General features: G+C 41.8%; 1 protein-coding gene across 1 annotated transcript in view; it reads right to left on the bottom strand.

Moving 5' to 3' along the window:
• Positions 1-23,066, bottom strand: part of polrmt (polymerase (RNA) mitochondrial (DNA directed)) — a 125,781-nt gene that overhangs the window by 90,496 nt on the left and 12,219 nt on the right. The window contains exon 4 of the mRNA XM_078555949.1: positions 22,643-22,776. Coding sequence (XP_078412075.1) covers positions 22,643-22,776 — 134 coding nt within the window. The remainder of the gene's footprint in view (positions 1-22,642; positions 22,777-23,066) is intronic.

Here is a 23,066-nt window from a genome sequence, read left to right as displayed (position 1 = left end):
CATGACACTATGGCTTGGATTTTGCGGTTGTTTTGCAAATACCATCAGCATTCACCATCATTAAAACTGTGAAACCGACAACTGTTCACAAATGCACAGTTAAACATAGAAATCCAGAAGTTGCTGTCAGTGATTCATTGCTCATCTACAAGGTACACTCACTGTTGAAGACGTCACAGATGGAAAACTTTAAAATCACTTGAATTGACATGAACTTCCAGTTTTTTAGTATTACACTTCAATTTCACTGTAAAAACCTTTGGAAAAAGTTGTGCCTTGCTGTAAGAGGTGTAACTAGATTTTTAATGGTATATTAAATCATATTTCCTGTTGAACAACCTCTCTGGCACTGAACATTTGTATTTGTGCAATATCAAGTTTCTCCATTATGATAAAAATTCTATGTTTTTAGTGTAATGATTAAAAAGAAAATAAAAGCAAAGTACTACAGATGCTGGAAACTTGAAATTAAAACAGAGAACTCGGCAGGCCAGGCAGCATCTGTGAAGAGAGAAACGGTTTTCGGGTTGATGACCTTTTGCCAAATATCTGAAATGTTAACTCCATTCTCTCTCCACAGCCGCAGCCTTTTTTTTTTAAGTTTACAATTATTTCAGCTTCTGCATTAATCCCATGTGCATGTCCCAATATTTATTTCACTCTGCGTAAAATTATTAAAATGTGAAGGATAATCAGTGCATTTTACTTCTGTTTGCTGCCACTGAGAATTTTTTTTTAATGTGATAGGCTGCTTAACCTGCTTGATGACATCACAGTTGCTAGGTGCCAGGTTGGTACCTATAGTTGGTACCAGAATCAAATTAACATTGGAATGGTGAAGTCCATGCCACAGAGAGCACTAGATCTTTGTAGGCAGCTTTCTTCTTCACTTTGCGCTGACTGCAAAACCTGGACCAATATGAAGAGCAGGGAGTTCTCCCATTGTCCTGGTAAGATTCCTTCCTCCCTTAACTAGCACAACCAAAGAAATAATCATTAATTTCATAGCTATTTGTGGAAAGTTGCTCTGCGCAAAACAGTGACCTCAGTTCAGCTACATTCGAGCTACTATACTTCACGAGCTTCATATATCTTTATTGAAACACTTAAATATGAAAAGGCACCAGCTACATTTGGAAATATATTTTTTCTTGCTCTTACCAGTTAGGTTTGTTCAATCAATGCTATTCCCATGCTATTTTCAGAGCATTACAGCACTCAAAAATGAAACATCACTTTACTGGGCACTGAGTTTCTGCTCCCTGACTTCACTGCTGTCAAAACCCATTAAAATAAAATGTAATCCTTATGGTATGCTGCATTTTCTTGAGACAAAAAGCGTAACTGATTTGTCTGCTGGGAGACAGATCGAATGTTATTTTAATTAATTTATTTAAAACCCTTTCTTTATGGTCAGTTTTTTTAGCCAATTAGAAATGGATTGCAGCTGCTCCCAAGTACCTTTCTAAGTCAAAGTTACAGTGCAAGCAAGATATCAGACAAATTATTTTATCCATCATGTTGAACATTTCCAATTTATTAGAAAACTACGCACACTTAATAAGCAGTTACGATGGCATTTGAGGTGGAGGACCTGCCCGTTATGCTGATCTTTCTTTCACTAAAGATACTGGTGCAGGTTTTGCAGTCAGTAACGAGTGAATGCCGCCAGCTATTCATTATCCATATGCTTGCCTCACAGACTTTATGGGTTTACACCGGATATGGCTGCAATGACAAAGCCATTTCACATGGCACCCTCTACAGGGGTTCTGGAGTCTGTATGAACAGGGCAAGCCACTGTATATTCCCTTAACTAGATTGAAGAATTGTTACTGAACAACACAGAGCCTGAACCAGCAAACGTAAATTAGAATATCTAATTTAATACCAAATCATGTAGAAAGTGAAACAGAGGGGGAAAGAAAGATGGGATTAAGAGAAAGATAAAAGGGACACAAAGGAAAGGTTCCTAAAAAATGAGAAAAGAATGAGACTCCACAATTTTAAATATTCATTTTCAGTGCTAGAGGGGTTGTTTGGGCAGTAATTAAGATTTAGCATGTCATTAAAAATTTACTTATACTGCAATGGGCAAGTCCCACTTTTTTCTGGTGCATTTAATGGGTATCTATCACATAAATACAGAAATTTCGCAACAGTCTGTATGCTTCAATGCCGAGTGTTCTCAGCGAGCTATGGGTATAACACAACTTCTGGACAAGCAGGGCATTGTGGACAGCAACCTCCTGATTTTGCATTCAATTGTGTGCATGCAATTGCTGTAAGTTGCTGTCCAAATTACATTTTATTAAACATGAGCACTGTTAGCTCATCATTATTTTTAATAGCAAGTTCTGGGAAGTACTGTCTGAATTACCGATTTACTTTAATAAACCCTGTCCTGAACCTACATCTCCCAATTCTGATAGCGTCACAGAAGCTGACAGCATGCAGTACTGTAAACAATAAAAAACTGCTACCTATTACAGTATTCTTAGCAATGTACATGTAAACTTACTCTCTGAATGGTAACTAATATAAAATTGTAGACAAAATATAGAATGAACTGCGGGGGCCAATGAGACTGGAAGACAACAAAGCACTAGGGATTCAAATTTGAAATCCCAAACTTCAGTGTTCTACCACACCATCACAAGGGTTTTTTGTCTTTTCATTTATTTACTTTCCACCACTTCGCAACCTTCTGCTGAAGGTGCTGGCACTTGCTAAGGTATGGTTCTGTGGTTACCCTCTGGTACTTCGGTTCTTCCACCACCTGCCACACTGCCACAAGCCTAGTCTTGCTCCTATGTCCTTCAGGCCTCAGCAGCTCAATCAGTGCTGGTACTACGGAGGTATGCTTGACGATGAGCATTGAAGTCTAGCACCTAGAGTACACTTTCTGTCTTCGCTAACCTTAGCGCTTCCTCCAAATGATGTTTAACAGCAGAGAGAGGGTGGTAGGTACTAACCAGCAGGCTTCCTTTCTTGTGTTTGATCTGAAGCTATAAATCTTCATGGACTAATCATAACCGAGTGCTAGTCTGTCTCTCACATACTTTCCAGCAGGTATCAATGGTGCCAATCAGCAAGGGAAAACCGGAGTGATATTTTTCAGTCTTAGTCGAGGTATGTCAAGGACCATTGTACTATGCTTATTATTGCCCTGGCACAAATTAGCTAACTTTGCACAGACTGAGAACTGTGCTTTTCCCCATTAGACAGTTTGGTGAAATTAATTTTTGTGGCAAAATTTTCTGATTGACAAACTTTTAATTATCAAGCCATAATCGATAAAAGCCTTTGAATTGCGCAACATATTAAAATTATTTTTACATTCATGCGTAATTATTAGGAGATTAAAACACTTTTCTCCATTTTGCAATTTACAAATGACCCAACATCAAGGAAATTTAGATCATCATACTTAATTTGCTGAGTCACTGACCATCATATTAATCACAACCATAGTTGCTGCTGTATGTGCATTCTGTTTGCTGTGCAGCAGCAGCCACAGGCGGTTGCATCTAAAATAATTTGGCTAAACATTTCACAATTATACATTAGTGCACAAATGGTTGTTTCCGACATTAGCACTAGATTTAATTCATAATTTACAAGATTATCAGAACAAAAACCACAGCACCCATTCCATTAAGCTTCATTCAACTCCATTTGCAATCAATTCCATCGTCAATTTTTAACTGATAACACTCCTGTGAAGTATTTTGGGAGGATTTACTACATTAAAGGTGCTTTATAAACGCAAGTTGTTGTTGTTGACATTAGTCTTTTGAGAAAATGGAACAATTTGTGCTACCTAACTCTATACACCTACCTTTGCTCAATATCCCCAATTACTTTTGGATAACGAAAATATATCTCTTTCTCAAATTTAAAATTTCCAATTGATTTAGCATTAATTATCACTTGTGGAATAGAGTTATAAACTTCTACCACCCTTTGCACACACATGTTCCCTAATTTCACACCTGAAAGGTCTGTCTCGAATGTTTAGATTATATCCCAGTCTTTGACTCCCCAACCAGCTGAAATTGTTTCTCTCAATTTACCCTATCCATTTCTTTTAATACTTTGAAAACTTTGGTAAAATTAACCCCTAACTTTCTAAATTCCAAGGAATACAACCCCAACTTATGTAATCTCTCCTTGTAATTTAACCCTTAAGAGTCCAGGTATAATCCTGGCATATCTATGTTGCCCACCCTCCAAGGCCAATACAATATGGAGTGCTACAGGCTTGTATAACATATATACATAAATAACCAAATGTTATACTGCAGAGTGAGTCCATTTTTAGCATCATTCACCCAGGATCCAATCTGCAATGGAAAAGAACCTGAACAGCTGAGATTCTTTCATCAAGATAAAATTTTATTTTTGAGACACTTGAGGTTTAAAAGTTTGTCACCCTGAGATGAGGAAATAAAAGCAATACCTGATGTTGGCATTAAGCCATTCCATCAGAAGTCTCAGATTCAATTCCTAGTCTTTGTTGAGTTTGCTGGTCTTATTTGGGGCACCGGCACTACAAAAGGGCTCGGAACTCCTTGGCTGGAGTGCAAACAAATCAGTCAGGATTTTCAATTACCATATAATGACCCATATTGGAAGGGACATGTGGGTGGGCAGGATGGGGCTAAATCTGACGCCAGCTACAGTCAAATTGCTTGCCACTCACTCACTAGCCACTCACACAGAAAATGGTTGTTTCGGTTAACTACTGGAGGGCAGCACAGTTTTGTGGGAACTATACCCTACCATGTGTTTGCGGGGAGAAAAATGAGAAGGTCTGGTAAAAAAAAAAGAACCTTAATGTGGAACACATCCTTAATTTCATGAGTCATTTTCAAATGCCTCCACACTAGGAAGCCATTTCACTTCTCAACTACAGGAGCACATTAGGAAAATGTGTCCTTGAAAAAAAATTACATACATTTAGGAGTGGTGCACATAATATTGAAAATATAGTACACTATCCTTTTCTTTCAAGCTCCATGCAATGCACTCAGCAAATCGGATTCTGGAAGGTTGATCGCTAAAATAAAAAATTATGTTTTTAATTCCCCATTTTTCACTTCCTTGAAGGTAGTCTTGTGTACTGAGCAGCAATCTAAAGCACCAACTACCCTTTACTAATTCTAGTTCCTAGCTTTTCTACTGCTGCTATTTCATTATGTCATTATTTTAATGTTTATAAATCATACAGTTCCAAACCTTATATGATTTAACCACTGCCATGAACATGCATTAGTCATTTGTATTGCTTTCTTCAGACATCACTCTTTGATAGATGTGAAAATATTTACTTTAATTAGAATATGTTTGAAGTTGCATCTCCAGTTAAATACATTTTACACTCCCCCCTCTCCCATTTCTCCCTTATTCCTAACTCCCCTCATTCAACTTCTACTGCTATTCCATTTAACTCCCCCACACCCCCACCCCACATTTCCCCACCAGCTCTCTTTCCTCATTAAGCATGCTCCTTCCCTCTATACCCACCAAGACACATAACTATGCTCTACCCTCCTGTTTCAACTAATGATCCCTAACTCTCCTCTACCATTTATTTCGTGCCCCATCCTGCTGCACCAACATTTTCCTCTTCTGGCTTCCTACATTACCATTCCCCTATGGCCCTTAACCAATTATTTCCTGTCATCTAACCCTGCTTGATCTAAAGCCCCATCTAAGCCTGACTATGTGTGCAATGCCACAGGGCACCAGTTAGTAAGAACATAAGAAACAAAATAGGCCATACAGCCCCTCCAGTCTGCACCACCATTAAAGAAGATTAAGTTGACCTTCTACCTCAAGTGCACCTTCCTGCCTGATCCCCATAACCCTCAATTTCCTTATCATCCCAAAAATCTATTGATCTCAGCCTTGAATATAGTTAACAACTGAGCATCCAAAGACCTCTGGGGTAGAGAATCCCAAAGATTCACAATGCTCTGAGTGAAGAAATTACTCCTCATCTCAGTCAATACCCTTATGGCTATCATCCTGAGTTCTAGGCTCTCCAGCTGGAGGAAACAGCTTCTCAGCATCCAACCCGTCAAGCTCTTCCACAATCTTATATGTTTCAATGCAAATGCTCCTCTCTCTTCTAAATTCCAGAGATTCTAGGCCCATTTTACTCAATTAGAACGTTGAAACCAAGAAATGCAATGGCCCGAATCTTCTGAGGAACAGCAATCACCATTGTATTGCCACTCCGCTCCTACATTTCTGCACCTAGCTGGAGCTCCGCATTTCTGGCTGGGACTCCTGATCCCAATTTCTCCAGAAATACGGAGCATTCTTGAAATTGAACTGCTTCTTTGTAGCGCTGACTTGTCAGGGGATTATAAACCACACCCACTTTTCACGACACTAGTTACCATATTCTGGTAAGCATTCACTAACAAACTGAAAAGCTGGGGCATTTGAACAGTCTCAGTGTGTTAGTGTATGTGTGTATGAGTGAATGGGTGAGTGAATGAGTAAATGGTGAATAGGGGGGTGAGTAATGGGGTAGGGTGCAGGTGGATAGGGTGGTGAGGTCAGGTCAGGTAGGGTTAGGAGGTCGGGGAGGATCGGGCGGGGGGGAAGTTGAGTGGTGAGATCGAGTCGGAGGGTAGTCTGAGGGTTGGGAAGGAGTAGGGTGGTCAGCGTGGAGAGTCAGGTGGTGAGGTCAGATCAGGGGTTCAGCGTGGGGGGCAGGGAGGTGAGTCAGTGGGATGAGGGTGGATCGGGGGAGTCAAAGGGTCAGAGGTGAGTTGGGGGGGGGGTCAGGGGTGGGAGTGGGAGTGGGAGGGATCAAGAGTGGTGTCAGTTGCATAGTTACCCAGGAGTTAGACAAGGATTTTTCTGTCTAACATTTCCTGGCTAACTATTCAGGTAAGTAAGTTGGAACCGTTCAAAGTCTCTGACTCTAACTCAGAGTTGCAGACTTTTCCGGTAGGTCCCAGGGAGCAGGGGAATTGCCAACTGTAAGTTCAAATCTCCTGGGCAATTCCCATAGAGTCAGCGTGATGGGACCTCCGAGGAGCCCCAACGCATATCATCGGGGGTACGTCTGGTATCCGACAATCAAAGACCAGAGGATCTGGGCCAATGTACAAACATGCGAATTAGGAGCAAGAGTTGGCCACTCAGCCGCTCGAGCCTGCTCTGCCATTCAATAAGATCATGGCTGATCAGACTGTAACCTCAACTCCACATTCTCACCTACCCCTTTTCACCCCCTTGCTTATCAAGAATTTATCTACCTGTGTCTTAAAAATATCCAGAGACTCTGCTTCCACCACCTTTTGATGAAGAGAATTCCAAAGACACTCAATCCTCGAGAGAAAATATTTCTCCTCATTTCTGTATTGAGTGACCTCTTTTTTTGAAAACAATGACCCCTATTTTTAGATTATCCCACAACAGGAAGCATCCTTTCCACATCCGCCCTGTCAAGACCCCTCAGAATGTCACTGAAACATCCTGCAAGTAGAACATAATAGTCAATGCATATAGAAACAGATAGATTTGCTGATACACTTGGAGTCATTAAAAATGCTTTCAGTTCTTAAAATAGTTCCATTAGAAAGACAATACTTTAATCACGGGCATTCCTATCAGCAACCACTTTTTATTCAACCAAGAAAACTGAGTGCACAATGATCTCTAGTGCCAGCCATGAATGGAAGTCAACTAGTATTGATCATTGACACCCTATCGTATCATTATTTACTCCACCTTGAATTTGTAAAATTACTTTGTGTATTCAAAAATAAAACTTAAAAAAAAACAATTGCAAATGATTAAAAGAGGCTTGTGTTCACAAAATGAGTTTGTGACCGATAGGGCACATTACCTGTTGTACGACCTTGAACAGCAAATTAAAAAAGACACTGTAATTTACTCACTGTTCCAAGAAATTTAGGTCAATAAAAAATGATTTCCTCCTTGATTGGCTTCAAGTTTCAGGTTTCGCTTTCACCTAACCTGCCTTTATCGATTTATAAGAATACTAATAATTCAGCAAACACTAGTGTCTATATTAGTGTCTCCTTCTAGATATCCGAGGTGAAAATTAATATGCAGTGGATCAATCATATTATATAAAAGCTAGCATCAGCTCCTTCAATGCTGAAAATCAAAGACACCATTATGTACATAGACTGGTGGGGAAGTCTAGGACAAGAGGACATAACCTTTAAGTCAGAACCAGACTATTCAGGAGAGAAGTCAGGAAACACTTCTTCACACAAAGGGTGGTAGAAGTGTCAAACTCTCTTTCCAACAAAAAGCAGTAGGTGCTAGCACAATCAGCAACTTTAAACCTGAGACCCATAGGTTTTTGTTAGCCGAGGAATATGGAGCCAAATTGGGTAAATGGAGTTATGCATACATGTCAGCCATGAACTCATTGAATGGCACGACAAGCTTGAGGGGTTGAATGGCCTACTGCTGTTCCTAGGTCCCTTTTCAAAAGGTGTATTTTGACCAAAGATTTGTGGCCTGGTAGTATGCAGGCGAAATGATTCTGCCTCAAACCCATATCGACAAACATTAAATCCTAGAGGATGCCTGACATGCAGGTGCATCTCACACTACTGGCACTTTTTAGCTGTTCAGCTGCCAGCTGGAATGCTATATGGAGCACCACATGATGAAAGAACATTCCATCCTTTGGAAGGGTAAAACATAAACCATGGTGACAGCTGCATCAGCCAAATGACAACTATGAAGGAGCGCAGGAACACCATCCAGAATAAAACAAGCGATCATTCATTAACATTAGATAGTTAACAAAAAATGTTGAAACATAGCCCAATCTGCAAACTGCCTCCATTGGGAAAAAATAAAGATCAAAAGATTTAGTACAATGTGGTAAGGTGACAAGTAGAATTCTTGATTTTCTTCATCAGATTATTGACTGATTATTATTATTGCTCATTATTAATCTGTTATGTGAGGTGGGCAGTGCTTTTGTCCAAAATGGACATGGGAAATTTAAATATTATAACACACGATAATGAAAGCAAATGAGTACAAATGTGACTCCTTGCTTTATTTACTGGGAACACACTGCTTGCCATATAAAACAAGCAATGAGGAACAACCAATTTCTGGTCTGATGGGAAATCAATGCTTAAAGGAGAACCAGTACAGATTTATTTTTGAGACTGAGAGAGTTGAACTTCTAAGTATTTGCTTTATTTTTTGCACCTTGTTGCCAGCAGGATCTTTCATTGCTATAATTCAAATTCTGGATTTGGGAACTTTAATGAGCATTCCTCTCTTTTTGTCTTATTTAAGAGAAGGAAGAGCAGGATGAAAAGAAAAATGCACAAGAGCTTTGTTTGTACCAGTCATGGCTGCCCTCACTCACACAGCTGTGTCTGCAATCCCAAAGCAGAGTTATCCAGGAATACCTGAGGGCATTCTGCAGGCTCCTCATCACCAAGAAGGTAATGACAGTTGTATGGTCTGTTCAAATTTGACCTACAACACAGGGATAGCACACAGAGCTGAACATTTATGTCTCAGGCTAATTCCAAGCTGCATTAATACACAGTACATTGATGCATCAAGCGGATCGTGTGAATTGCCAGGTAGGGTAAGTAACTTCACCATTTCCCCCAAAATGCATCAGAATAATGACAGGGCACTATTTATTTTTAGGTACATGATTCCCCTAAGTTCAGGGCGTAAACAATGCCAACTATGTAGCAATCTGGGCATCTATCATCCCATAACCTTCATGAACAGCAAGAGCTTTCTACTCTATTATTGGGCAGATGACCAACAACACAGTATCTTGAAATTTCACTGCCATTTCCCAGGCAGCAGGCATGGCATTTTCATTTTAAGTCCTCGGTGTCCAGCAAAGACAGACAGCAAGACTAACTTCGAGAAGATCAAGACCTCTCAACCACGGTCCTTTAGAAACATCTGAAAACAGAAGCTTAGCTAAGATGCAATGAGACACATCAGGATAACTGAACATAGTTTATGCAACAAAAAGCAGCACTTCAGAACATGGTATGTAACAGTAAAGCTCCACCAGTCTGCTAGACTGCAGATCTGCCATTCCAAGAGGCATAACCACAATGCAGATGGTAAGGAAACTTATCCATAGCCAAGAGCAGAGTATATCATTGAGTTATGGGCCAAACAGCAGGCTTTCTTAAATGAGGCCTTTCGATGAATGTCAGATCAGGCCAATGCATTAACAAGTTGCCTGTATCTGAACTCATACCAAGTCCAGGTCACTCATCACCTTGTGGCTTGTTGGCCTACATTGTTTCCCAGTTCAGCAACGCCTCAATTTTAAAATTCTCATCCCTGATTTCAAATCCCTTCATGGCCTCTGCCTTCCCCATCTTAATAACCTCCTGCAACCACCCCCACCCCTGGATCTCTGAACTCCTTCAATCTGGTCTCTTGTGTATCCACAATCTTAGTCACCCCACAACTGGTGGTCATGCCTTGAACTGCCAAGTTTCCAAACTCTGGAATTCCCTCCCTGAACTTCTCCACCTCTCTATTTCTCCTCCTTTAAGGTGCTTCTTAAAACCTAACTCTTTGACCAAGCATTTAGTCACTTGTTCCAAAATCTCTCTATGTGACGCAGTCAGATTTTTTTGGGTAATGGTCATAAGGGAGCTTGGGGACATTTTACTATGTTAAAGGCACTATATAAATGCAAGTTGTTGTTATGCATAATGCAGCAAAATAGACCTTCAGCAACACTAGTCTCTATATTCATCTATCATGGGTGCCAGTACTTAGATCAGCTAATGTCTTAGTCATTATTTCAACAGCATCCTGAAATACATTCATAAAGTACAACTAAATTAAAAATCCTAAAATTGAACTGTAGATGTGGCTAATGCTTTCTGAGCCAATGCTGTCTCTTGGCAAAAGAGTTTTTTGAGGTCTAAAATCTAACCTTCTAAATAACACATTGTTCTCCTGGTAACAGGGTCCCCTGGTTTGCCAGCAAGTCATCCCTTTTGCCAAACTTATTACAGATGCAAGTTCAAGGCATCTGAAACAGAGATGCGCTGCGACTTCACAACCATTTCCAGGCTTCTACCCAGCAACAATCAAGCGGCCTCTCTATGTACCACTGCAGTTTTTAAACAATTTGAAGCCATTTGCCAATTGTCAGTATGCTTCCATCACCAAGCCCAACAGATTAGGAGTTTGCTTTGCCGACAGAACGAGCTCATCCTTGGTGTAATGTCAGTGAACACAAAGCTTGCTTCACTCTGATCCCACCATTTCAGTGCTAGGACCAGAAGTTATACCTCAACATTCAAGACTAAAAGTCTGCTGAGTCATGTGCAAAATTATCAATCTGTCGTCATTCTTGCAGATGTTCAAAAGGACAAACCCCAGTTGCTTTGAAACTACAAACTAACTGGAGTAAGAAAACTATCTGGCCTGCCATTACCCAATGTGTGAACCAGCAAAACAACGGAGAAAGAGATTTGACAATGTGAGGTTTTGTACCTTTAACAGGTTAAAATCTTCCACTTAAGCCAGACTCAATGAAGAAATGGTAAAAGATTAATGGAATGTTACACTAACTTCCTAGTTTCCCTTTCTAAATTGCTTGAAACACGTCATGGAAGAACCACTTTCCCTCTCAAGGAAATTCATCTTGAATTAAAATACAGATGATGAGAGTCGGTCATCACAAGGAAATCAGTCTAAATTGCCTTCCATTTTTAATATAATTTCTGGAAGTATTTCCTCAATCAGTTCTCTAAAGAATAGTATCTCCTAACAGATGAGAGTAGACGTGAAATGTATGATTAGGCATATCTATGGAACTGTAAACTCTGAAGTGTCCAGCTATCTTTAAGAACACATCACCCTCCACTGTTAGTACTGCATTATCCCTCACCAGGGCCTAGGCGTTGTGGCAATGGATAAACCCACCCAAGCCGAGGGTATAAAATCTACACATTACACTTCACATTTAATTATCTACATCGATTAAAAAGTTCCAGAAGAATGATCTGCCAGTCATTCCCATATGAATGGCCTGTACATATAACCTACCACCATCTTGAAAATTTCCAAAAAATAACTTCAACTTATAAGTCAAGGATAAGCACACCAGAAAAATTATTTTCCTTAGCCAATCACCTCCATTTAGACCTCAGTGAATCATGCGTAATAGAAAACCAATGTATACAAAATCCATCACCAAATCTTAAGAGTTATGACAACATACTCTGCCTTCTAAAATACTTTTAGCCTGTTAACAGCTAAAAAGATTTCAATGGTTTGACAGTGCTATATGTGATCTGATGCTGTCTACTGCAATGCCTTACCAGAAGGATAACATCACATGGCGGGTACCATGGCAGTTCTCAGTATTGGGCTAATCAGTTAGTACAACTGTCAATGTATCAACTGAAATCATCACTTGTGCTTAAAGAAATAGCCGATTCAACAAGCAGCTGAAATCCACCATTCACAATGTGCCAGATGTGAATACATCAAGTCATAGTTATACATTACAGAAACAGGCCCTTCGGCCCAGCGTGTCCATGTCAGCCATCAAGCACCTATCTATTCTAATCCCATTTTCCAGCACTTGGCCCGTAGCCCTGTATGCTAGGGTATTTCAAGTGCTCATCTAAATAATTCTCAAATGTTGTGAGAGTTCCTGCTTCTACCACCCCCTCAGTGTTTTACATCAAAAAGGTTCACCATGAATATATATGAATGATTGTTTTCCACTCAGCATAGTTCTAGTTTAAACAAGCTTAAATATTTATTACAATTTCAGCACAATATTTATGTAGTCCTTCATGTCACTAGTGCCAGGCCATTTGAAAATGCAGGGAATAGAACTCTGGGAGAATATACAAACTGATGATGACTGCTGAAATTAAGTCAAAGAAAGACTTTAGGAGGATCCTCAATAAACAATAGTTAAAGGAGAATACCAGTTACAGCATGTAGCCTTCACACTGAGGATACCATCAATCTTGTTGAATGGCACTACCGCCGTGTTAAATGGGATAGATTTCAAATAGATCTACAGCTCAACTGGGCATCCATGAAGCGCTGTGGGCCATCAGCAGCAGCAGAATTGTACTCGAACACAATCTGTAATCTCATGGCCCAGCATATCCCCCACTCTACCATTACCATCAAGCCAGGGGATCAACCCTAGTTCAATGAAAAGTGCAGGAGGGCATGCCTAAAAATAAGGTGTCAACCTGTTGAGAAGCTATAACAGAGGGCTACTTGCATGCTAAACAGCATAAATAGCAAATGATAGACAGAGCTAAGCAATCCCACAACCAACAGATCAGATCTAAGCTCTGCAGTCCTGCCACATCCAATCGTGAATGGTGGTGCACAATTAAACAACTCACTGGAGGAGGAGGCTCCACAGATATCCTCATCCTCAATGATGGGGGAGCCCAGCACATCAGTGTCAAAGATAAGGCTGAAGCATTTGCTACAATCTCCAGTCAGAAGTGCCGAGTGGATGATCCATCTTGGTCTCCTCCACAGGTCCCCAGCATCATAGATGCCAGTCTTCAATTCAATTCACTCCACATGATATCAAGAAATGGCTGAAGGCACTGGATAGTATAAAGGCTGTGGGCACTGACAATATTCCGGCAATAGTACTGAAGACTTCTGTTCCAGAACTTGCTGCGCCCCTAGCCAAGCTGTTCCAGTACAGCTACAACACTGGCACCTACCCAATATGGAAAATTGCCCAGGTATGTCCTGTACACAAAAAAGACAAACCCAACCTGGCCAATTACCACCCCATCAGTTTACTCTCAATCATCAGTAATGGAAGGGGTCATCAACAGTGCTATCAAGTGGCACTTGCTTAGCAATAACCTGCTCACTGATGCTCAGTTTGAAATCAGCCAGGGCCACTCAGCTCCTGACTTCATTACAGCTTTGGTTAAAACATGGACAAAAGAGCTGAACTCCCGAGGTGAGCTGAGCGTGACTGTCCTTGACATCAAGGCCACCTAGTGTGGCGTCAAGGGGCCCTAGCAAAACTGGAGTCAATGGGAATCGGGGCGGGGTGGGGGGAGAGAAACTCTCTGCTGGTTGGAGTCATACCTAGCACAAAGGAAGATGGTTGTGGTTGTTGGAGGTCAGTCATCTCAGCTCCAGGATATCACTGCAGGAGTTCATCAGGATGGACCAGCCGTCTTCAGCTGCTTCATCAATGACCTTCCTTCCATCACAAGGTCAGAAGTGGGGATGTTCACTGATGATTGCACAATGTTCAGCACCATTCGCGACTCCTCAGACACTGAGGCAGTCCATGTCCAAATGCAGCAAGGCCTGGACAATATCCAGGCTTGGGATGACAAGTGGCAAGAAACATTCGCAGCACCCAAGTGCCAGGCAATGACCATCTCCAACAAGAGATCCCATCTCCCCTTGACATTTAATGATATTACAAAGCTAAATTCCCCCACTTTCAACATCCTGGGGGGTTACCATTGACCAGAAGCTGAATTGGATAGCCATATAAATACTGTGGCTACAAGAGCAGGTCAGAAGCTAGGAATCCTGTCGTGAGTAACTCACCTCCTGACTCCCCAAAGCCTGTCCACCATCTACAAGGCACAAGTCAAGAGTGCGATGGAATACTCCCGACTTGCCTGGATGAGTGCAGCTCCAACACTCAAGAAGCTTGACACCATCCAGGGCAAAGCAGCCCACTTGATTGACACCCCATCCACAAACATCCACTCCCTCCACCACCAACGCACAGTAGGAGCAATGTGTACCATCTACAAGATGCACTGCAGGAATTCACCAAGGCTCTTTAGACAACACCTTCCAAACCTGCCACCTACAAGGACAAGGGCAGCAGGTAGATGGGAACACCACCTGGAAGTTCCCCTCCAAGTCACTCACCATCCTGACTTGGAAATATATTGCCATTCCTTCACTGTCGTTGGGTCAAAATCCTGGAGCTCCCTCCCTAACAGCACTGCGGGTGTACCTACACCATATTTGCTGCAGAGGTTCAAGAAGGCAGCTCACCACCACCTTCTCAATTGCAACTGGGGATGGGCAATAAATGCTGGCCCAGCCAGTGAAGCCCACATCTCATGAATGAATAAAAAAATGTAATGAAATACTCGACTAATTCTCCAATTAGGTGCAAAGATCACAGGAGCCATCTAGTGGTGAAAACAATTACATATTGCTATGTCCACCAGCTGCAGCTACCTTCTAATTATAATATTGGTGTGAGGTAGTTTAATTTCATGCCAAATTTCATTGCAATGTAAATCTGGAGTCAGAGACTGTCCCAACTCTAAAGCAAAGCAAAGAGAGATTCCTTACTTCCAGGAAATGCAGCTCTGCTTCCCTTTGGAGCAGGTCATTTTCTGATTCGAGATTTCTTGTACAATTTTAGCATCAGTATGTAGTGCAACCACTTTGCTTTGATATTACACTTCTTACATAAATGCAGCTACAGACTGTTTCACATTTGAACGTGCAATTTTTCATAACTTGGTTGATAAAGAATAATTTTACCAAAGGCAGTGCAAATTGCCAAATGGACTCAGTGGTAGCCTTGTTACCTCTGAGTTCGAAGGTCCTGGCTTCAGGACTTGACCAACAAATGTAGGCTGATGTTTCAGTACACGACTGAGGGAATGCTATCTTGCTTGAGATGCCACTTTTTAAGAATGTAAAACCAAGGCTATAAAAGTCCATGATACTATTCAAAGTGCAGAAGAGATCCCTAGTGCTGTGGCATTCATTGTTTAACTAACACCATCAGAAATCAGATTGACTAGTCATTTGTAATATTTCTGTTTACGGCAACTTACTGTGCACACATTAATATGTGTTTGCATAGATAATAACATGGAATACACTTAAAAATTACTTAATTAACTATTAAAACTTTGCTGTAGCCTGATGATGTAAAAGGCCCTTAATAAATTCAAGTTATTTGTCTTTCCAAATAGTCACCAACAGGACAGATCTACAGCTTTGCCATATTCATGTCTCCACTGTTCATATTCTTAGAATGGAGACTGGGAGTGGAGTGAGATGATGCATAAAAACATCAAAACATAGACAAGAAGTAGAAGTAAATCTGAGTTATTTGAAGTAATTCATCTTCTCCACATGATTATTGCCAAGTAAAATTTTTGTACAATAAAAATAGAACATGCTGGAAACACAGAGCAGATCAATCAGAATTCCAAAAGGAAATGTTAGCACTTCACACAGGATTCTAGTCAGATCTAGTCAGATCTGGCACTGTCCCTGGGTGTGTGTTGAGGTTTGGTGGAGAGCATGAAGAGCCACTTCTAAGCATTTTAAGGTGCTTATATTTGACACCAGCATGAACTGTAGGAGGGTGCCGTAGGTTCAGTGGCTTTCTGTATTTACATTGGTAAAAAGCAGTTTGAAAAGAAAAGATTTGAAATGGTATCACAGTATCTTTACAGTGCAGGAGGTGGCCATTTGGTCCATCAAGTCTGCACTGGCTCTCTGAAAGAGCAATCCACCGAATCCCACTCCCCTCTCTTATCCCTGTAATCTTGCACACTTTCTTATTTCAGGTAGCAAAACAACTCCCTTTAAAATACCTTGATGGAATCTACCTCCGTCACCCTTTCAAGGAGTTTGTTCCAGACTCCAACCTTTTCCTGGGTGAAAAAATTTTTCCTCACATCACATTTACTCCTTTTGCCAATTATTTTCAACTGTGCCCTCTAGTTCTTAAATGTTTCGAATGTTGAGAAAGAAATGGTGAGGCAAGAAGGATTAGCCAGTGAGCTCCAGGGGGTAGTTCACAAAGTGACTGAATGAGCAGGTTAAGAAACTGAGGGAGTGTGGCAGAAAATCGCTGTATAGACCTACAAGGCTGGATGAGGTCACAAACAAAAGATTGCGGGAGACATGCAGGAATTTGAAAGCGAGGCATTTCTGACATTAAGTCACTGCAGCACAAGGAGGCAGAGAGGTTTGAGAGAAGGAAGGTGTGATCAGCATACCAGACTTTGTGCAGATAAGGACATGAACACATTATGCTAAATGAGTTGTAATTTGTGAACTGTTGAGCTGTGATAGCATTGAGCAAAGCATTAGAAGAGCTATGGATTAAAGCATCTGAGTGTGTAATGGGAAAAATAGGGGATATACTGTAACATTGCAGAGGTGAATGAAAATGATCTTGATAATAGAGCATATGCGATTGAGGGGAACCTCATCTCAGGATACAAGGAGTACTATGAGATTCCATAATCATCTGACTCATCTGAGGTTGCAGTTGGGGAAGTTGCTAAAGTCAAGATGTTGCAGGAGTCAGAAAGATAGATTTATTTGGTTTTGCAGACATTTACTGGTAATAAATTTTAGCTTCTCCAGCCTAATGTCGATTAGGCAACTGTAAAGTGCAGCAGCCTTTGAATTGATGGGAATGTAGAAACATAGGTGTCATCAGTATGATTGCACAATGTTCAGTAAATCTGCAACTTATTAGATACTGAAGCAGCTCTTGCCCGCATGCAAAAAGGCCTGAACAACATTCAAGATTGGGTTGATAAGTGGCCAGTAACATTCATGTCATACAACTGCCAGCCAATGACCAGCTTCAACGAGAACCTAACCATCTCTTGATGAGATCCAACTTACCTTCTCATGGTGCGACAGGGGAGGGGGTAAAAGAGGAGAAGGCATTGCATTATTAGTTAAGGAGTCAGTTACTGCAGTAAGGAGAAATTATATCTTGGAGGGGGCATTGAATGAAGCTTTGTGGGTAGAGCATAGGAATAAAAAAGGGGCAGCCACATTGTTAGGTGTTTATTATAGACCTCCAGATAGTCAGTGAGAAACTGAGGAGCAAATATATGCACAATTTGTGGAAGTGTGTAAAAACAATAACAATAGGGTAATTATATTAGGTGTTTTCAACTTTCCCAACATTAATTGGGATAGACATAGTGTTAAGGGCTTGGATGGAGTGGATTTCTTGAAATGTGTACAAGAGAACTTTTTAGGTCAATATGTAGAGGGTCCAACAAGGGACGGCGCAGTGCTGGACCTAATTCTGGGGAATGAAGCCAGACAAGTGGCTGAGGTGGTGGTAGGGGAGCATTTTAGTGATAGCGACCACAACATGGTACAGTTTAAGTTTGTTATGGACAAAGAAATAGACAAGTTGCAAAAAAATGTTTTGGATGATTTGGGGGAGAGTGGATTTTAGTAAAATAAGGCAGGATCTGGGCAAGGTAGACTGGGAACAGCTACTTGAGGAGCAGTGGGGGCATTCAAAAAGGAAATGGGGAGGGTACAGGCTCAAGATGTTCCCTCTAGGGTGATAGGAATAACAAACTCAGAGAATCATGGATGACCAGAGATATTCAGGTTACGATGAGAAGGAAAAGAGAGGCTTTTAGCAGGTATAAGGGAAGCAAATCAGCGGAGACATTAGTGGAGTACAGTAAGTGCAGGGTGGAGCTTAGGAAAGCAATTCGGAGAGCAAAGAGGGGATATGAGAAAGCTCTGGCTGGTTAAAGTAGGGAAAATCCCAAGATATTCTATAAGTATATCAATGGGAAGAGGATAACCAGGGAAAGGCTAAGGGCCCATAAGGGACCAAGGGGGCAATCTATGGTTGGAGTCAGAGGACATCGCTAGTGTGCTGAATGAATACTTCACATACGTCTTCACCCAAGAGAATGAGGATGAAGGTATGGAACTCAGGGAGTCAGACTGCGAGGTTCTTGAGCAAATTGATATAGGGAGTGACAAGTTATTGGAGGTGTTGGCAGGCTTAAAAGTGGACAAATCTCCAGGTCCAGATGATTTGTGTCCCAGACAGCTGTGGAAAGCCAGGGAAGAGATCGCAGGGGCCCTGACCCAAATTTTTAATTCATCTCTGGCAACGGCGGAGGTGCCAGAGGACTGGAGAACAACTAATGTGGTTCCACTATTTAAGAAGGGTTGTAAAGATAAGCCGGGGAACTACAGGCCAGTGAGTCTCACGTCAGTGGTTGGGAAACGACTGAAGAAAATTCTGAAGGAGAGAATCTATCTCCACTTGGAGAGGCAGGGTTTGATCAGGGATAGTCAGCATGGCTTTGTCAGAAAAAGGTCATGCCTAACAAATTTGATCGAGTTTTTTGAGGAAGTGACCAGGTGTGTAGATGAGGGTAGTGCTGTTGATGTAGTTTATATGGATTTCAGCAAAGCCTTTGACAAGGTCCCACATGGGAGACTTATAAAGAAGGCAAATGAACATGGGATACAGGGTAATTTGACAAGGCGGATTCAAAATTGGCTTAGTTGTAGGAGACAGAGGGAGATGACAGAAGGCTGCTTTTGTGACTGGAAGCCAGTGTCCAGTGGCGTACCACAGGGATCTGTGCTGGGTCCCTTATTATTTGTCATTTATATAAACGACATAGATGACTATGTGGGGGGTAGGATTAGTGAGTTTGCGGATGACACAAAGATTGGCCGGGTGGTTACTAGTGAGGTTGAGTGTCTTGGGCTACAGGAAGATATAGACAGGCTGGTCAAATGGGCAGATAAGTGGCAGATGGAATTTAACCCTGAGAAGTGTGAGTTGACACACTTTGGAAGGAGTAATTTGACAAGGAAGTATTCAATGAACGGCATGACACTAGGAAGTTCTGAGGAACAAAGGGACCTTGGCACGTGTGTCCATAGATCTCTGAAAATAGAGGGGCATGTTAGTGGGGTGGTGAAAAAGGCATATGGGACACTTGCCTTTTGGGTCAGAGCCCCTGCCATCTCTTCCCTGGCCTCCCACAGCTGTCTGGGACGCAAATCATCCGGACCTGGAGATTTGTCCACTTTTAAGCCTGCCAACACCTCCAATACCTTGTCACTCCCTATATCAATTTGCTCAATAACCTCGCACTCTCTCTCCCTGAGTTCCATACCTTCATCTTCATTCTCTTGGGTGAAGACGTATGTGAAGTACTGATTCAATCGAGGCATAGGTTACAAAAGTAGCGAGGTCATGTTGGAGTTGTATAGAACTTTGGTGAGGCCACAGCTGGAGTACTGTGTGCAGTTCTGGTCGCCACATTATATGAAGGATGTGATTGCACTGGAGGGGGTGCAGAGGAGATTCACCAGGATGTTGACTGGGATGAAACATTTAAGTTATGAAGAGAGGTTGGATAGACTTGGATTGTTTTTGTTGGAGCAGAGAAGACTGAGGGGCGACCTGATCGAGGTGTACAAGATCGTGAGGGGCATGGACAGGGTGGATAGAGAGCAGCTGTTCCCCTTAGTTGAAGGGTCAGTCACAAGGTGAGGGGCAGGAGGTTTAGGGGGGATGTGAGGAAAAACTTTTTTACCCAGAGGGTGGTGACGGTCTGGAATGCACTGCCTGGGAGGGTGGTGGAGGCGGGTTGCCTCACATCCTTTAAAAAGTACCTGGATGAGCACTTGGCATGTCATAACATTCAAGGGTATGGGCCAAGTGCTGGTAAATAGGATTAGGTAGGTAGGTCAGGTGTTTCTCACGTGTCTGTGCAGACTCAATGGGCCGAAGGGCCTCTTCTGCATTGTGTGATTTTGTGAGGGCCGAGACCTCCAAGCCCCGATAGGCTTCGGGGAATTATGCAGATGCGTGGGCCAGGAGTGGGCAGCCCATGCGCAATCCAGCAATTAAAGGGCTTGGCCATCCTGACAGCAGTGCGCCATAATCAAGAAGAGACCCAGGCAGGAGACAGGGAGAGGTCCCAAACAAAGTCCCAGACAGGGGACTGTGACAGGGGGCAGGGAGAGGCCCCAGTTAAGAAGAAGAGCAGAAAAAGAGGGTCCAAGCAGAAAAAGGGCTGCAGCTGGCAGACAGTGGGGGCTCAGCAGAGGCCCCGGCAGTCCAAGGGGGCTCAGCAGAGGCCCCGGCCATCAAACAGGGCTCAGGAGAGGACCTGGCAATTCAAGCGGGTTCAGCAGAAGCTGGTGATTGAAGGTGGCTTAGGGGAAAGTTGATGACTCTGTGCTGCACCACCAATCAGGAATATAAAAGGAATATTCTCCACTGACCCAGATGAGTGCAGTTACAACAACATTCAAGAAGCTTGACACCATTCAGAACAAAGCTGTCTGCCTTGATCGGCACTCCATCCACCACCTTAAATATTCACTCCCTCCACTACTGCTGCACAGTGGCAGGAGTGTACACTATCTGAAAGATATGCCGAAGCAACTTGTCAGACTCCTTTGACAGCACCTTCCAAACTCGCAACCTCTACCAACTAGAACCCCCAGGGCTCCAGCACATGGGAACACCACCACTTGCAGGTTTCCATCTAAGCCACAGACCCAGATTTCAAACTTAATTGCCATTCCTTCATTGTTGTTGGGTCAAAAACCAGGAACGATCATCCTAACAGAACTATAGATGTACCCGAACAACAGAGGCTTCAGTGATTCAAGGCAGCGACTCATCACCTCAAGGGCAATTAGGGATGGCAACAAATGCTTCTCTTGCCAGTGATGCTCACCCTCCACAAATTAATAAAAAAAGCGGAAGCTGACCCTATGTTTTCACGCGATGTTGCCAAGAGCCACCATGCCTGTGATACATATGACGGATCCAATTTTAGAGTTTTGGAGTACACCAGAGGTGACTATGAATAGGGAAGGAAAAGTGAAAGTACATCACCTGTATAGGAAATTTTGGCTAGTCAATGCAACTAATAGGAAAATCAGGAAAAATACATTGCCACAAGAAATGCATTAAACATTCCTACCAGTACTCAGTAACACATGCTACATAAAGAACATGCATAAAACAGATTTCAAGGCTACTTTCAGGTTATCATGATCAGACTCCAACATAAACTGACTGCTTCGACACATTTACCTTCAACTTTCTCTCGAAGCTGATAAATAAGTAATGGGGCTAGAAGTTACTCTTATTAATGTTATCATACATATACTTAATGTGCTTATATTAATTTTCCAAATTTCCTATTTTTAGTAGCAGCTAAAATCTCTGCTGAACAAGCAAATAATTTGATACGAGTACATTAAGTATTTGTACCAAACTCAAAATGTGTGATATTCAATATCGTCTGTCTCCTAGCCAAAAAAGATTTTAGCCTGGGGAGAAACAAAACATCAAATTAACTGCTGTTGTGCTCAAATTTCATTCTAGATGAATTCCTTGAGCATAAGCCACGCTGCATTTCTAACATACTTAATTTCCTCAAGAGGATTGCAGTGAAGGAACGGTGATAAAGTTCCAAGTCTATGCATTCCATACTCCAACAGGTGTGAAAGATTCTTTTGTCAACAGTGAAAAAGGTACCAAAAATATACTTAATTGAGTTTGTAAGTCTAACCATCAACTGAAGAAATCTTATCAATGGCAGCTGTTTTGCATTGTTCAATTCTTGAGAGATAAATTTATAGGTTATTGTTGGCCTCAATAAGGTATTTTCCCTAAGAACAGATGTATGGGCAACAGTTGAAACCTATTCGGCTGCAGTCAATGTGCATGTTTCCCTGGGCTATTTTGCTCCTACTGCTCGCCAATGGGAATGTGCAAGAAAGAGAATTTACAGCGTCTGTGACATTTTTCCTGATTTTTACTATCACTGCTTACCTCTCAATCACACAGGAAGAGCAGTTTTCCATGCGTCCCATGCATTCCAATGCTGCCATGTAGCAGTCCAAATTAGGCTTCAGTCCTGCTTCCTCCACTAGGCTGAAAAGCTTGCCGATCTGATTTAATGAACCCTGCAAGCAGACCATGAGGTTACTTTCCTGATCACCCCGAACTACTCTTCAGTCAGACAAAAAGGAGGGGAACATTGGCAAAATAAGTGAAACAGTTGGGAAAAGGCAGCTACCTGGAAGAGGAGCAAAATGCCAAAGGAGAAAAATAAAACAGAAAATATAAATGAGATTTAACACAAAGCGGACAAGAAAAAAATATAGCAAGTGTGATTTAAAAAAATAAGAAAAACAGTGGTTTCTCTCAAATTGACAGAACAGATATTCAAATCTGAGGAGCTTCCAAATGCTAG

Source organism: Cetorhinus maximus, chromosome 13, assembly GCF_964194155.1.
Source record: "Cetorhinus maximus chromosome 13, sCetMax3.hap1.1, whole genome shotgun sequence".
NCBI classification, from domain to species: domain Eukaryota; kingdom Metazoa; phylum Chordata; class Chondrichthyes; order Lamniformes; family Cetorhinidae; genus Cetorhinus; species Cetorhinus maximus.
This window is presented reverse-complemented; position numbering and strand designations above follow the sequence as displayed.